The 13,254-nt window shown below is 31.8% G+C and overlaps 2 protein-coding genes across 6 annotated transcripts in view; both read right to left on the bottom strand.

Annotated features, from left to right (window-relative positions):
- Nucleotides 1-13,254, bottom strand: part of LOC127701473 (zinc finger protein 507-like) — a 323,989-nt gene that overhangs the window by 208,027 nt on the left and 102,708 nt on the right. The window lies entirely within an intron of this gene.
- Nucleotides 1-13,254, bottom strand: part of LOC127701488 (katanin p80 WD40 repeat-containing subunit B1-like) — a 41,085-nt gene that overhangs the window by 4,708 nt on the left and 23,123 nt on the right. The window contains exons 12-20 of one of the 3 annotated variants that reach the window (XM_052205368.1): nt 13,180-13,254; nt 11,127-11,299; nt 10,326-10,376; nt 9,917-9,964; nt 7,616-7,737; nt 6,478-6,636; nt 5,055-5,131; nt 1,527-1,601; nt 668-784 (exon numbers count right to left, since the gene is read on the bottom strand). In XM_052205368.1, the coding sequence (XP_052061328.1) occupies nt 668-784; nt 1,527-1,601; nt 5,055-5,131; nt 6,478-6,636; nt 7,616-7,737; nt 9,917-9,964; nt 10,326-10,376; nt 11,127-11,299; nt 13,180-13,254 (897 nt within the window). The remainder of the gene's footprint in view (nt 1-667; nt 785-1,526; nt 1,602-5,054; nt 5,132-6,477; nt 6,637-7,615; nt 7,738-9,916; nt 9,965-10,325; nt 10,377-11,126; nt 11,300-13,179) is intronic. The other 2 variants (XM_052205369.1, XM_052205370.1) reach the window with 2 other exon arrangements.

The raw sequence follows: 13,254 nt of genomic DNA, 5'->3' as shown, positions 1-13,254 counted from the left end.
GACATGTACACCTTACAGTCCTTCCATACACCGAATATACTAGACCTATTGCTTATAGTATCTGAGATATGGACTTGACCACCAAAACTTAACCTTGTTCACTGATCCATGAAATGAGGTCGAGGTCAAGTGAAAACTGTCTGACGGGCATGAGGACCATGCAAGGTACGCACATACCAAATATAGTTATCCTATTACTTATAATAAGAGAGAATTTAACAAAAAATGTTAACTTTTTTTTCAAGTAGTCACTGAACCATGAAAATGAGGTCAAGGACATTGGACATGTGACTGACGGAAACTTCGTAACATGAGGCATCCATATACATAGTATGAAGCATCCAGATCTTCTATCTTCTAAAATATAAAGCTTTTAAGAAGTAAGCTAACACCGCCGCCACCGCCGTAGGATCACTATCCCTATGTCGAGCTTTCTGCGACAAAAGTCGCAGGCTCGACAACAAACAGTACACATACTAATTTTACTGCATCATAAGTTGTATAATGGGGGTAAATAAAAACATAAATTTTTGCCAAGTTGAAACTTATGGTCACAATTTAAAAAAAAAAATTCATATAACACGTTTTCCAAAATCTTTTTTTTTTTTGTATACTTAAAACATACTTTGCTTTTTAATATCTATGTTAAAGAACATATTTTTCTTACCTTTCTTCTCTTGATAGATCAACACCTATACTTGGCGCTGATGTAATATTTGACTTTATCACAGGTCCAAAGTTTCTAAGTATAATCTTTAAAGCATGACAGGCAGCTTCTGCATGGCTAAAAAAATACATAGAAATACACAGAATTAAAAGATAGCATCATAAATGAAGCATCCTTCAATGATTACATCAAAATATATTAATTCTGAAGAATCATCTTGGAGAGATCTACCAGCTTTTCGCTTTCCCTGGGGGCTGAGTGGATTAAGTAGTTCATCTACTGTATCACTGGCAGATCCGTTCTACTCCAACCTTAATTGACTAGGATTGTCAGTTTTCCTGCCGAAGGTCATGCTTCTTTCAGCTTCCTTTACCAATAAAAACTGACAGACACATTATAGCCAATAGCCAATAGTGCTGAATGTATATCATCTCAATCTAAGTCAGATTATGTAGAATATACGTTCATCTTAAATCTATTTTCCAGTTCTGAGTACATAATGCCCTGTCTGCTATAGCAAGACCATATGGTGCTTCTTTCTAGTCGGCTCAGTTCAGCCTCTGGTTAATTTGAGGATAAGTTATATATTGGCACTTCAACTAAATACTGTGAATTCATTTATTTTCATTGGTACAAATTTTTCATGGAAAAAATCAATTCTTATAATTTTCATCTTTTGATTATTCAAGTTCATGGCAGCACAATTTTTTTTGGCAGATATATGTGGGACACACATTCTGGCACAATACTTAAGTATAAGAAACAAACAATTACCCAATATATAATTTAAAAAAAAGGTTTACCAAGGAGATATGGAATTATGGAAAAAAACAAAATTTATATATCTCATGTGTTTTACCTTTCATATTTACTGTTAAGGAGATCTTTAACCTGAGGTAATAAACTGCTACACAGATCTAAATTCCATAAGCCCCTGAAAAAGACAAATTAGTATTACATGTAGTGTATATATGAACAAACATTTTCCTATGAAATGTATTTGTACATTTTTTGTAGCTTATTATCAGTCTAACAAGTTTCACAGATTATATAGAAACAGCATACACTTAATTTTAAAGCAAACCATTATACCCAAAACAAAATACAAATCTGAGACTACAAAAAAACATGAAGTGAAACTTTCCAAGGAATCTGACTTTATCTAGTTCATGTATATTATTATTTTCCATGTTGGCAACCATCTTTTGATTTTGATTCAGCAAAAATGGAATACCTCAGGGCTCACACTACTTCAGAATCATAGGGAGAAGTGACTTCTCTTTTTGAAACTGATAGAGAGAAGTGCTTGTTCAATCACAGCGCTAAAATGTTTTGTTTTTACCATAATATAAATAGCCATATGTATCCTATTTATTTAATTCTTTTTTATATTATTAAATTCATACCTGAGAATACAATAAAGTAACAGTTGTTTCAGTTTATGCCTTAAATAATCATTTATAGTTACTCAATTAAATTTTTCCCTCTTGTCAGAAACTTCCAACTATATATCTAGCACTAAAAAGATCTTTTTTATAGCAAAAAAGAAAAGAAAGTATCATATATCAATTAAAATTCAATCAAAAAACTATGCTGTTTATCCTGTTTAGGAAATTCTTTGTTTCTCATTAAAAAGATAAATAAATTTAACAAAGTTAAGCAACTTAAATCAATAAATTGAAACAATGCATTACATGGAAATATAAACATTGAGCAAGGAGATCTAACCAAAAGTTTTTATACACGTGGAATGCAAAATTTTCACTTTTGGGATCATTATTCTTCTGTCAGCTGTTCCATTGGTGTGTCTGTAGTTATTATCATAAAAATACAGATTTCAGTCATATCTGATCCGCTTCCGATGAATCACGACTCCAATCTGTGGTTCGTACAAATATTTCAATGGCAGACGAAGAAATATTTACGAAAAATAAACAATGTTTGACTAGTGTTTTGGAAAGGAATATGTCACTTTTAATGCAATAAATGGATGAAAAATTAACTAAAGGCAATTTTTATTACGTTCTAATGAAGAAACAAACTTATTTTGCCGAAAATCCATATATTTTGATATACAGTATGAGTAACGATTACTGGAATATTTCATCAAAGTTGTTTCTTTGAAATAACAAACGACCAATCTATAAAGTCAATACTTTCACATCTTTTCTACAGAAATAAATCGTTTCTTTCTTTGAATTTCTTTACTGATAACAGATAAACTGCTTCGCTATCGCAGCTGGATACGCCCGCAGAGGTCCAACCCTGAACAGTTGGGGCAAAAATAGACACAATATTCAAGCTTGATACAGGTCTGAATTTGGATTGTAATTAAATATTTGACATACTATAGGTTTCTGAATAAATGTAGTCAAAGAACTTGTAATTGGTTATATAAATTGAATTTATATTCAATCAAAGATTTCTTGCTGTTGTGCAATACACTGTGCTGTTGCGCAATACTTAGTAAATCTGTTGTCATACTATAAACAAATATAACTCGGAAACGTAAATCGAAAATTTATAAAAATTAGCAGGGAGCTTACAAAAATAGATATAAACAATTTACCAAAGTTTCATAAATAAATGTGGATAGTGTCCACATGTGGACACAGATGATGCCCCCACTTGCATATCATATAGTTATAAAGGGACATAACTGAAGAACAGTAAAAGTGATGCTACCCAAATTTGAACTTGATCTGAGTTTTGTGTGTAAGTCTCATAACATTTGGTTGAGGCTAACTTAAGTAGAGAACAGAAACTAAAAATTCAGCAATTTTTCTATTTATAAAGGGGCATAACTCAATAATGGTTAAAGTGACACTACCCAAATTCAACTTGATCTGTGTTTTATCAGTGGAAGTCAAAATTAAACATTGCCTTGTATAAAGCATTGATTGTAGTTGATTCAACTATAATCATGGACAAAGGAAGATAACTACAATTTTAAAAATAACTTGATATTAAGAAGAAAATAAAAATTTTGCAATTTTTCCATTTATAAAGGGGCATAACTCTAGAACGGTTAAAGTGACGCCACCAAAATTCAAACTTGATCTGTGTTTTGTGGTAATAAGCCTTGTGTATAAGTTTCATAACATTTGGTTGAGGCAAACTTAAGTTAGAGAACGGAAACTAAAAATTTTGCAATTTTTCCATTTATAAAGGGGCATAACTCTAGAACGGTTAAAGTGACGCCACCAAAATTTTAACTTGATCTGTGTTTTGTGGTAATAAGCATTGTGTATAAGTTTCATAACATTTGGTTGAGGCAAACTCAAGTTAGAGAACGGAAACCAATTTTTGGACGTACGGACGGACAAGGGTAAACATTAATGCCCCCACCGCTACGGCGGGGGCATAAAAATGTTAATAGCATTTTTGAATTATTGTCAGAAAACTGGAAAATCCCCCTTTTTGTAATGAATAAAACCCCATAATCGGAAAACCTATAGTCTAAAATTTATAAAAATCAAAAGGGAACTCATGTCGATAGAAATAAACAAAACACCAAAGTTTCTTGCAAATTGGTGAAATTGTTTTTGAGTTATTGTCCGAAAACTGGAAAATCCCCCTTTTTTTAATGAATAAAACCCCAAAACTCGGAAACGGTAAATCCGAAAATTTATAAAAAACGAAAGGGAGCTCACGTCAATAGATATAAAAAATTCACAAAAGTTTCATGCAAATTGGTGAAATTGTTTTTGAGTTATTGTCCGAAAACTGAAAAATCCACCCTTTTATAATGAATAAAACCCCAAAACTCGAAAACGGTAAATCCGAAATTTATAAAAAAACGAAAGGGAGCTCACGTCAATGTAAATAAACAATTCACCAAAGTTTTATGCATATTGGTTAAAGCGTTTTTGAATTAATGTCCGAAATGTTGACGACAGACGGACGGACAGACAGATGGACAGACCGACCGACAGACGATCAACAGTATACCATAATACCTCCTGTAAATGGGCGTATAAAAAATTGCTGTTTTATTGACTTGGTAAAAATGGAAAATTGCCAATGTGGACAGCAACTGCAAGCAACCATTATGAACACCAGGGCGACTAGATATCGCTTTTGATGGTCTGGCAAAGCGAAGTGACAGACCTGAAAGGGACTTTTTCGGCCAAGTCGCCTGCTAGTGTGAGACCTGATACCTTGAAGAGCTGGTTTAGATTCATGTTATCTAGGACTCCATTTCAATCCTTTGTAAAACTATAATGTGTGGTGGCTACCATATTGGAGTTTAACCAAGATCATAAGTACTATAAAGAATTGCTCATTTATCCACAAATCATATGTATCAGATCTGATAGTAAATCATGTCCAAAAACTCACTGGACAGGTTGTAGTTAATAAAATACAAAATGTAATGGATACTTACGTTTTTAAATTAAGAACATTTAATAAGTCTACTATCACAGAAGGGTCCCTCATTGATATTGCAGAGTCTAAGGCTGTCTGAAAATATAAAAATATTCACCCTATAAGGCTTTGATATTGTAGGGAGAATGTATAAAATGTTTGCTTCATAGCCATGAACTATCTTAAGTATTACCTTTGGTCGCCTGGCAATCATACGACAGCTCCATATTTTTACATAAACAAGAGTGCACACGCTGAAATGTCTGATTTTATGTTGATAGTCCTAAACATAAAGTTTTACAAGTATCACATTAACATTTATGATCCAAGAAAATGAGGTCAAGGTCAGAAAAACTAAGCCAGAAATACATGTACACTTTTAATACAATCATTCCATACACCTTATATAGATGACATATTGCTTATGGTATAAAAGAAAGAGACCAAACATGGAAATTTTATATTAACCAATGAACCATAAAAATGAGGTCAAGGTCAGATGAACCCTGCCAGACAGACATGTACATCTTATAATCATTCCATACACCAAATATAGGTGACCTATTGCTTAGAGTTTAAGAAAAACGGACCAAAACACAAAAACTTAACATTAAGTAATGAACCATGAAAATGAGGTCAAGGTCAAATAAAACCTGCCAGACTGACATTTACATCGTAAAATATTTCCATACGCCAAATATAGTTGACCTAAAAACACAAAAACTTAACTTTTACCACTGAACCATGAAAATGAGGTCAAAGTCAGATGACACCTGCCAGTTGGACATGTACAACTTACAATCATTACATACACCAAATATAGTAGACCTTTTTCTTATAGTATCTGAGATATGGACTTGACCACGAAAACTTAACCTTGTTCACTGATCCGTGAAATGAGGTTGAGGTGAAGAGAAAACTGTCTGACAAGCATGAGGACCTTTCATGGTATGCACATACCAAACATAGTTATCCTATTACTCATAATAAGACAGAAATTAACATTACAAAAAAATATTAACTTTTTATTCAAGTCATCACTGAACCATGAAAATGAGGTCAAGGATAATGGACATATGACAGACGGAAACATCATATCATAAGGCATCTATATACAAAGTATGAAGCATCCAGGTTTTCTACCTTCTGAAATATTAAGCTTTTAAGAAATTAGTTAACGCTGCCGATGGATTGCTATCCCTATGTCTAGCTTTCTGCGACAAAAGTTGCAGGCTCGACAAAAACTAATTAAAGATACCCAGCTTATAATTTTGCATGCCAGAAGCATGTTTCATCTACAAAAGACTCACCAGTGAGGCTTCAATAAAAAAAATTTAAAAGGCAAAATCAAGAACTAAGTTGAAGAGCATTGATGCCCCAAAATTATAAATGGTTTTGCCAAATACAACACACAATAATATTATTGTTCCAAAACACTGTACCTTCGTGTTTCCTGAAGTCCACATGGCTCTAACAATTTGTAAATTTTTACTCCTTGAAGACATAACAGCTGACATGGCATCATGTCCATTTTGAATTGTCTGTAATACACTTTCATCTGTTACAAACTGAGATTTTTTGTTTCCTGGTTTTTCAGATTTCTGTAAATAAATGTTAAAAGCAAATCATTATAAATATTTTTTTCATAGCTAAGAACAAATGTAACTCTTTTGTCAGGTTAAATCTAATAACAAAATCTACAAAAACCTACTTGTGAATATTGTCTTTGTTCATGATAAATGAGACTAGTACAATAATGTTAATTTATAAATGAGACCAGTACAATAATGTTAATTCATAAATGAGACCAGTACAATAATGTTAATTTATAAATGAGACTAGTACAATAATGTTAATTTATAAATGAAACCAGTACAATAATGTTAATTTATAAATGAGACCAGTACAATAATGTTTAATGAATTTGTGGGTAAAGGTTAATCATAAATGTAAGTGTTTTAACAAAAAGTTTTCTATATATCATTAAAAATGTATGTAGAATTTGGGAAAACAATACAATGAAGTATGGATGTGATGTTTGTATAAGCAACATGTGTTATAAAAGTAATAATCTATTGTATAACTTTAAGCTGAATTTCACTGTGATAAAGCCAGTCACCACTTTAAAAAGAAAATTTTTGGATGAGTGTTGATATGTCCTATACACTTTAATGTATATTTAAAACAGAAGTTTTTCTGTTAGGGTATGATAATGCATGTAAAACTGTGACTGATATCCATAGCATCAGGGGTTGTTGATGCAGAACGATTGCCAATGATTGTATTACAGACAATTTACTAAATATATGATAAATCAATAACTGACATTATAAAATTATTGACATAGAAAAAAGAAGAAAACACAATTTATCATGATGTCATAAACTTATGTCATGGACATTGCCTAGTAAAATAACAATTTAGGTAAACGTTAGCTGTTTCAAATCTTCTATTAACCTTTAAGGATTTTTTTCCATTAACAATATTATGTTTTACTGTAGAATATTCCCTTTGCTTTTGGCTAATGAGAAAACAGAAATGTTATAGTTATATGATATTGAGTTTAAAATATATACTAACAGGAAGAAAATCTTGAGCAGATATGGCAGAGTTTTCTGGAGGTTCTCTTGGAGATTTTATCTGTCTTGTCTGTTTAGATACAGCTTTTGGCACTGGTTTAGATGATTCAGATTCTTTTTTACCTGGAATTTAAACAAAATTACAATTACTTTGGATTTATTTATTTTCATGGGTACCAATTTTCGTGGATTAAGGAAAAGTTACATTTTCCTTGATATGTAAATTTGTGGTTTTGCCGAAGTCTGCATACAAGCCTTTAGAAAATTTGTCATTTGTTGAACTCAATTCAATTTCGTGGTTCACCTGTACCCACGAAATCAACGAAAATTGGAATCCAACAAATTATAATGAATCCACAGTATTACAAACAGGACTTAAATTGCCTAAAATCTTCCACTAAACAATGTGTGCATCCACTTAATTTGACATCCAATCTGCAATATTCATAGGGAGAATTTGCAAAAAAATAAAACAAAAACAAAAGAAGCATGTGTACATGGGACACAAATGCCCCTGTCTGTAAATATACGGCAAATTCAGCAATTTTTCATTTTATAAAGGGACATTACTCAAGAAAAGTGAAAGTGACACCACTCAAATTCTAACATAATCTGAATAAGACATTTGGTTGAGGCAAAGTAAAGTGAGTGCAGAAACAGCAATTTTTTTTCATTTATAAAGGGACATAAATCGAGAATGTGACAGTGACACAACCCAAATATGAACTTGATCTGTGTTTAGTGATAATAAGCATGTGAATCAGTTTCATAACCTTTGGTTATAGAGACAAAGTAAAGTTAGAGCGCAAAAACAGGATATTCAGCAATATTTCCATTTATAAAGGGACATAACTGGAAAACAGTGAAAGTGACGCCACAAAAATTAGAACTTGATCTGTGCATTGTGGTAATAGGCATTTTGTATGTATAAGTTTCATAACATTTGCTTGAGGCAAACTAAAGTTAGAGAACATAAACCAATTTCTGGAGGTATGGATGTACAGGGGTAAAACTTTATGACCATGTCGCCTAGATGCAAACAGAACCTTGCTCCTTATTCTATTCTGTTCTTTGAAAAGAAATATTACTTTGAAATCTGTTAATAAACTGCTTCGCTGAGCGCAGCTGGATATGCCCGCAGAGGTCCAACCCTGAACAGTGGGGCAAAAATGGACACAATATTTAAGCTTGATACTGGTCTGAATTTGGATTGTGATTAAATATTTGACATATTATAGGTTTCTGAATAAATGTAGTCAAAGAACTTGAAATTGGTTATATGAATTGAATTTATATTCAATTAAAGATTTCTTGCTGTTGTGCAATACACTATGCTGTTGCGCAATACTTAGTAAATCTGTTGTCAGACTATAAACAAATAAAATTTATAAAATTCTAAAGGGAGCTTACATCAATAGATATAATCAATTCACCAAAGTTTCATAAGAATTGCTGAAAGCATTTTTGAGTTATTGTCTGAAAACTGGAAAATCCCCCCTTTTTTAATGAATAAAACCCCACAACTCGGAAATGTAAAATCTAAAATTTATAAAATTCTAAAAGGAGCTTTCATCAATAGATATCAACAATTCATCAAAGTTTCATGAGAACTGCTGAAAGCATTTTTGAGTTATTGTCCGAAAACTTGAAAATCCCCCTTTTTTTATGAATAAAACCCCATAACTTGGAAACATAAAATCTAAAATTTATAAAAATCAAAAGGGAGCTCATGTCAATAGATATAAACAATTAACCAAAATTTCTTGCAAGTTGGTGAAAGAATTCTTGAGTTATTGTCCAAAAACTGGAAAATCCCCCTTTTTTTAATGAATAACACCCCATAACTCGGAAACATAAAATCTCAAATTTATAAAAAACGAAAGGGAGCTCACGTCAATAGATATAAACAATTCACCAAAGTTTTATGCAAATTGGTTTAAGCGTTTTTGAGTTAATGTCCGACATGTTGACTACGGACGGACAGACAGACAATGGTATAGCATAATATGTCCCGTAAACGGGCGTATAAAAACATATGAGAGCTATTCCAAAATTAAAAGTTGGAAGGCAGTTTTTCCGAAAGTGCTTACCTATACAATTCTAATTGAAAATGTAATGTGATATTGTTTGAAAACATGTTTCAAACCCAATTACACCTATTTTAACAATGTAAGGGGACTTCAACCCCCAACCCCAACACAATTGATTCTGGAATAGCTCCGATACAGATTTCAGTGCACACAACCACATATTCTAGACAGCAACTTTTCTGTTATTTTGTGTTTGTTCATGCTTAACTTACTAGGTGTTTTTTTGACAGGCTGTTTTGGTGCAGGTTCAGGCTCCGGTGCTAAAACAAACATATATATGTAGTGCAACTAGAATCATTCACATGGCATGAATATATTAAAGACTTGCATCATTCAAAGGAAAAATATACAGTCACCAAAAAACTAAATAAGAAACACACATAAAACTAAATAAAAAAGGCATAGTTGCAAAACGCATGCAAAATATTTCTATATGCACTTTCTAGTTTCTGATGATCCACACTACTTTATACTGCAACTAAGTTGTTAATCTTATAGCAAAAATATTTAACATGATCAATATTGACAGTCATGTTTTCTCTTAAATCTTTGTGTTCAATAGAAAAGAAGTAATGACCTTAAATAATTTTTTGTTTGTTTGTTATTTTAAGTCTAACTCACTAGTTTTCCTGGCTGGTGGTGGTTTTTTTACTGGTTCTGGTTCACTGGGTACTGAAATTAACATTTTTTCACTGAATTCAGGTAAATTTGCTTAGAAAATTCACTTGAATTTTTTTTCGTATTAATAATAACATGAAATTGAACATAAATGTTAACATAAATAAGCTTATAAATATTTTGATAAGATACTTTCTAGTCTCTACTTGACATTCTGAATAATAGATAAATAAAGATTTTCAATTTTCTATTGAATTTCACAAAAAAATCGTTTAGATTGGAGTTTCTTGTGAATTTCCTGATTTTTCATCAATTTAAGTAACAGAAAGCTGTCTCTGTACTTAAAGACAGATCCAATTAATTTCTTTATAAAATCTTTTACTAATGAAAAAGAATGGTCACAGAGTTTGGTATAAACAAACTTCTTAGGAAATGACTAATACAATTATTTACAATTTTGCACATTTTTTAAGAAAGATTTCCCTGAAAAGTATCTGACAGAAATTTATTCAAATAATTCTGTTAATCAAACAGCATGAACTGTCCAATGCACTCATTTACAAGCAAGTATCGAATAAACCATTCAGAGTTGAATATCATGCTTTATAGTGAATAATACATACATATCAAAAGAAATTGGAAAGGGGTTTATTAGATTAAGGAAGAAAGAGCAGGATCCAAAAACCATCTTTATCTAATTATAATAATAAAAAAATTTGACCATGCTAAATGCTTTAAAGAAATAAAACAGTAATATATATTTTGTAATAATTCTATTTGAAATTAAAAGCATATCTATAGTACCATCTTCAGGAGGAGCTGGGAATGGTTCCACTTTTCGAGTAGGTGACCTAGTAATGCGTGACTTTGGTTGGAAGATTTCTCTGTAATCTTCAGGATTTTTTATATCAGCAGTTGATGTCTCTTTCTCATCTTCATTATCATGTGTTGGTTCTTCAGCTTCTTCTTTAGGAACGCTAAAATAAAGAGAACTATATGTCATTCAAAAGAGTAAAGGATAAGTCATCTGAAAACCTATATGTGTGTTATCTTATCTGTTTGTGCACTATGTAGCTCCTTTTGTAGCTTTATTGCATAGGATTGTTCTATAAAACATACATGGGAGTGCGCCAGGGCACTTTGAAATCTCAACCCATTTTCACAGTACCTTCCCTGGGTACCATGTATGTTTCAATGGAACAGCCCTTATGTCTAGGATGGAAAGATTAGTCAAACAATTGCATTTCGACAAAAAGAATAGATAAAATATAATGTTGACAGGGATCAATTAAAGAGGAGCATTGGTCTGAATTGTTGAGAATCCATAAGTTCAAGAATTAATTAGATATTCATCCTTTTTTATTTTCTTTTAAATACATTTCTTTCTGAATAACAATTGATTTAAATGTTATTCATTTTTAGAACGATGCTTATACTTTTGATACAAAATTTAGTTAGTATATTTAAGCAATGAAATAGTCAGCATACAGGGCTCACACTACTTCAGAATCATAGGGAGAAGTGACTTCTCTTTTTGAAACTGAGAGAGAGAAGTGGTGAGATTTGAAAGAGAAGTGCTCGTTCACTCGCAGCGCTACACTGTTTGGTTTTTACTATAATACAAAGGGCCATATGTATCTTATTTTTTTATATTGTTCAATTTGTACCTGGGAATACAATAAAGGTAACAGTTCAAATTCAAAGTTGTTTAATTTTATCATATCTAGTTGCACAATCATATTAGTCCTCTTGTTAGAAGAAAAATTAAATATCTAGCAATAATAAAAAAGATTTTTTCATATCAAAAAGGAAAAGAAAGTTGTTGTATCAATTAAAATTCAATTTAAAATGTACTCTGTTATCATGTTTATGAAATTCAGTGTTTCTCATTAAAAAATATATAAATTTAACACAGTAAAGCTTGGACTTAGTATTCCCAGAGTTGATCAATTTTAAATAATAAATTGAGACAATGCATATACATACCATGGAAATATATATATTAATCAAGAAGATCTAACCAAAAGTATGTTAATGAGCGTGGAATGGGTAATTTTTCCTTTTGAGATCAATATTCCTCTGTCAGCTGTGCCATTCATGCGTCCGTAGTCATTATCGTAAGAATCCGGATTTCGGTCATAGCTGGTCCGGTTACGATCAGTAGTTTATACAAATATTTCAATGGCGGATGAAGAAAAATTTACAAAAATAAACGATGTTGGACACGCTATTTGGAAAGAAATATGACGTTTTTAATGCAATACATGGATAACAAATTTACTTCAGGCAAATTTCATCACGTTCTAATGAAGTAACAAACTTATTTTGCCGAAATTTAGAATGATTTGATGTACGCCTTGAGTAACAAGTACCGGAAGTGATAAACAATTGTTTTTTTATGAAATAACATGCAACCAACTTTAAAATCAATGCTTTAATCACTTTTCTGAAGAAAATAAATTGTTTAAGTCCTTGAATTTCTTTACTTTTAAATGAAAAATTGCTGTTCATCGACTTGGTAAAAATTGAATATTGCCGATGACAAAAGCGACTGAAAGCGAGTATCTTAAACAACAGGGCTACTAGATTTCGCTTTTGACGGTCGGGCAAAGCCAAGTGACGGCTGGGAAAGCGACTTTGTTGCCCCAGTGGCATGGTAGCGTGAGCCCTGAGCATAGTAACATTCTGCAGAGAATGCCATTATATAGCTTTTTGATGCAGCCTATAACAAACATCATTCATCAAAGCAAAGAGAATTGGTATTTTATCATACCTGTCTGAAGTGGAGATAACTCTTGCAAAGGAAAGAGATGAAATGGGGAAAATAATATACATTGCACCAATCCACAAAACTTACCTTGCCTGTCTTGATGACTGTGTGGGTGGTCTTTCTGTTATAAAACTTTTTCTGTTATGACTACTGTTTTGACTA

This window comes from Mytilus californianus, unplaced genomic scaffold (assembly GCF_021869535.1).
Source record: "Mytilus californianus isolate M0D057914Y unplaced genomic scaffold, xbMytCali1.0.p SCAF_5, whole genome shotgun sequence".
NCBI classification, from domain to species: domain Eukaryota; kingdom Metazoa; phylum Mollusca; class Bivalvia; order Mytilida; family Mytilidae; genus Mytilus; species Mytilus californianus.
The sequence above is the reverse complement of the archived record's forward strand: the minus strand, read 5'-3'. Positions and strand labels throughout refer to the sequence as shown.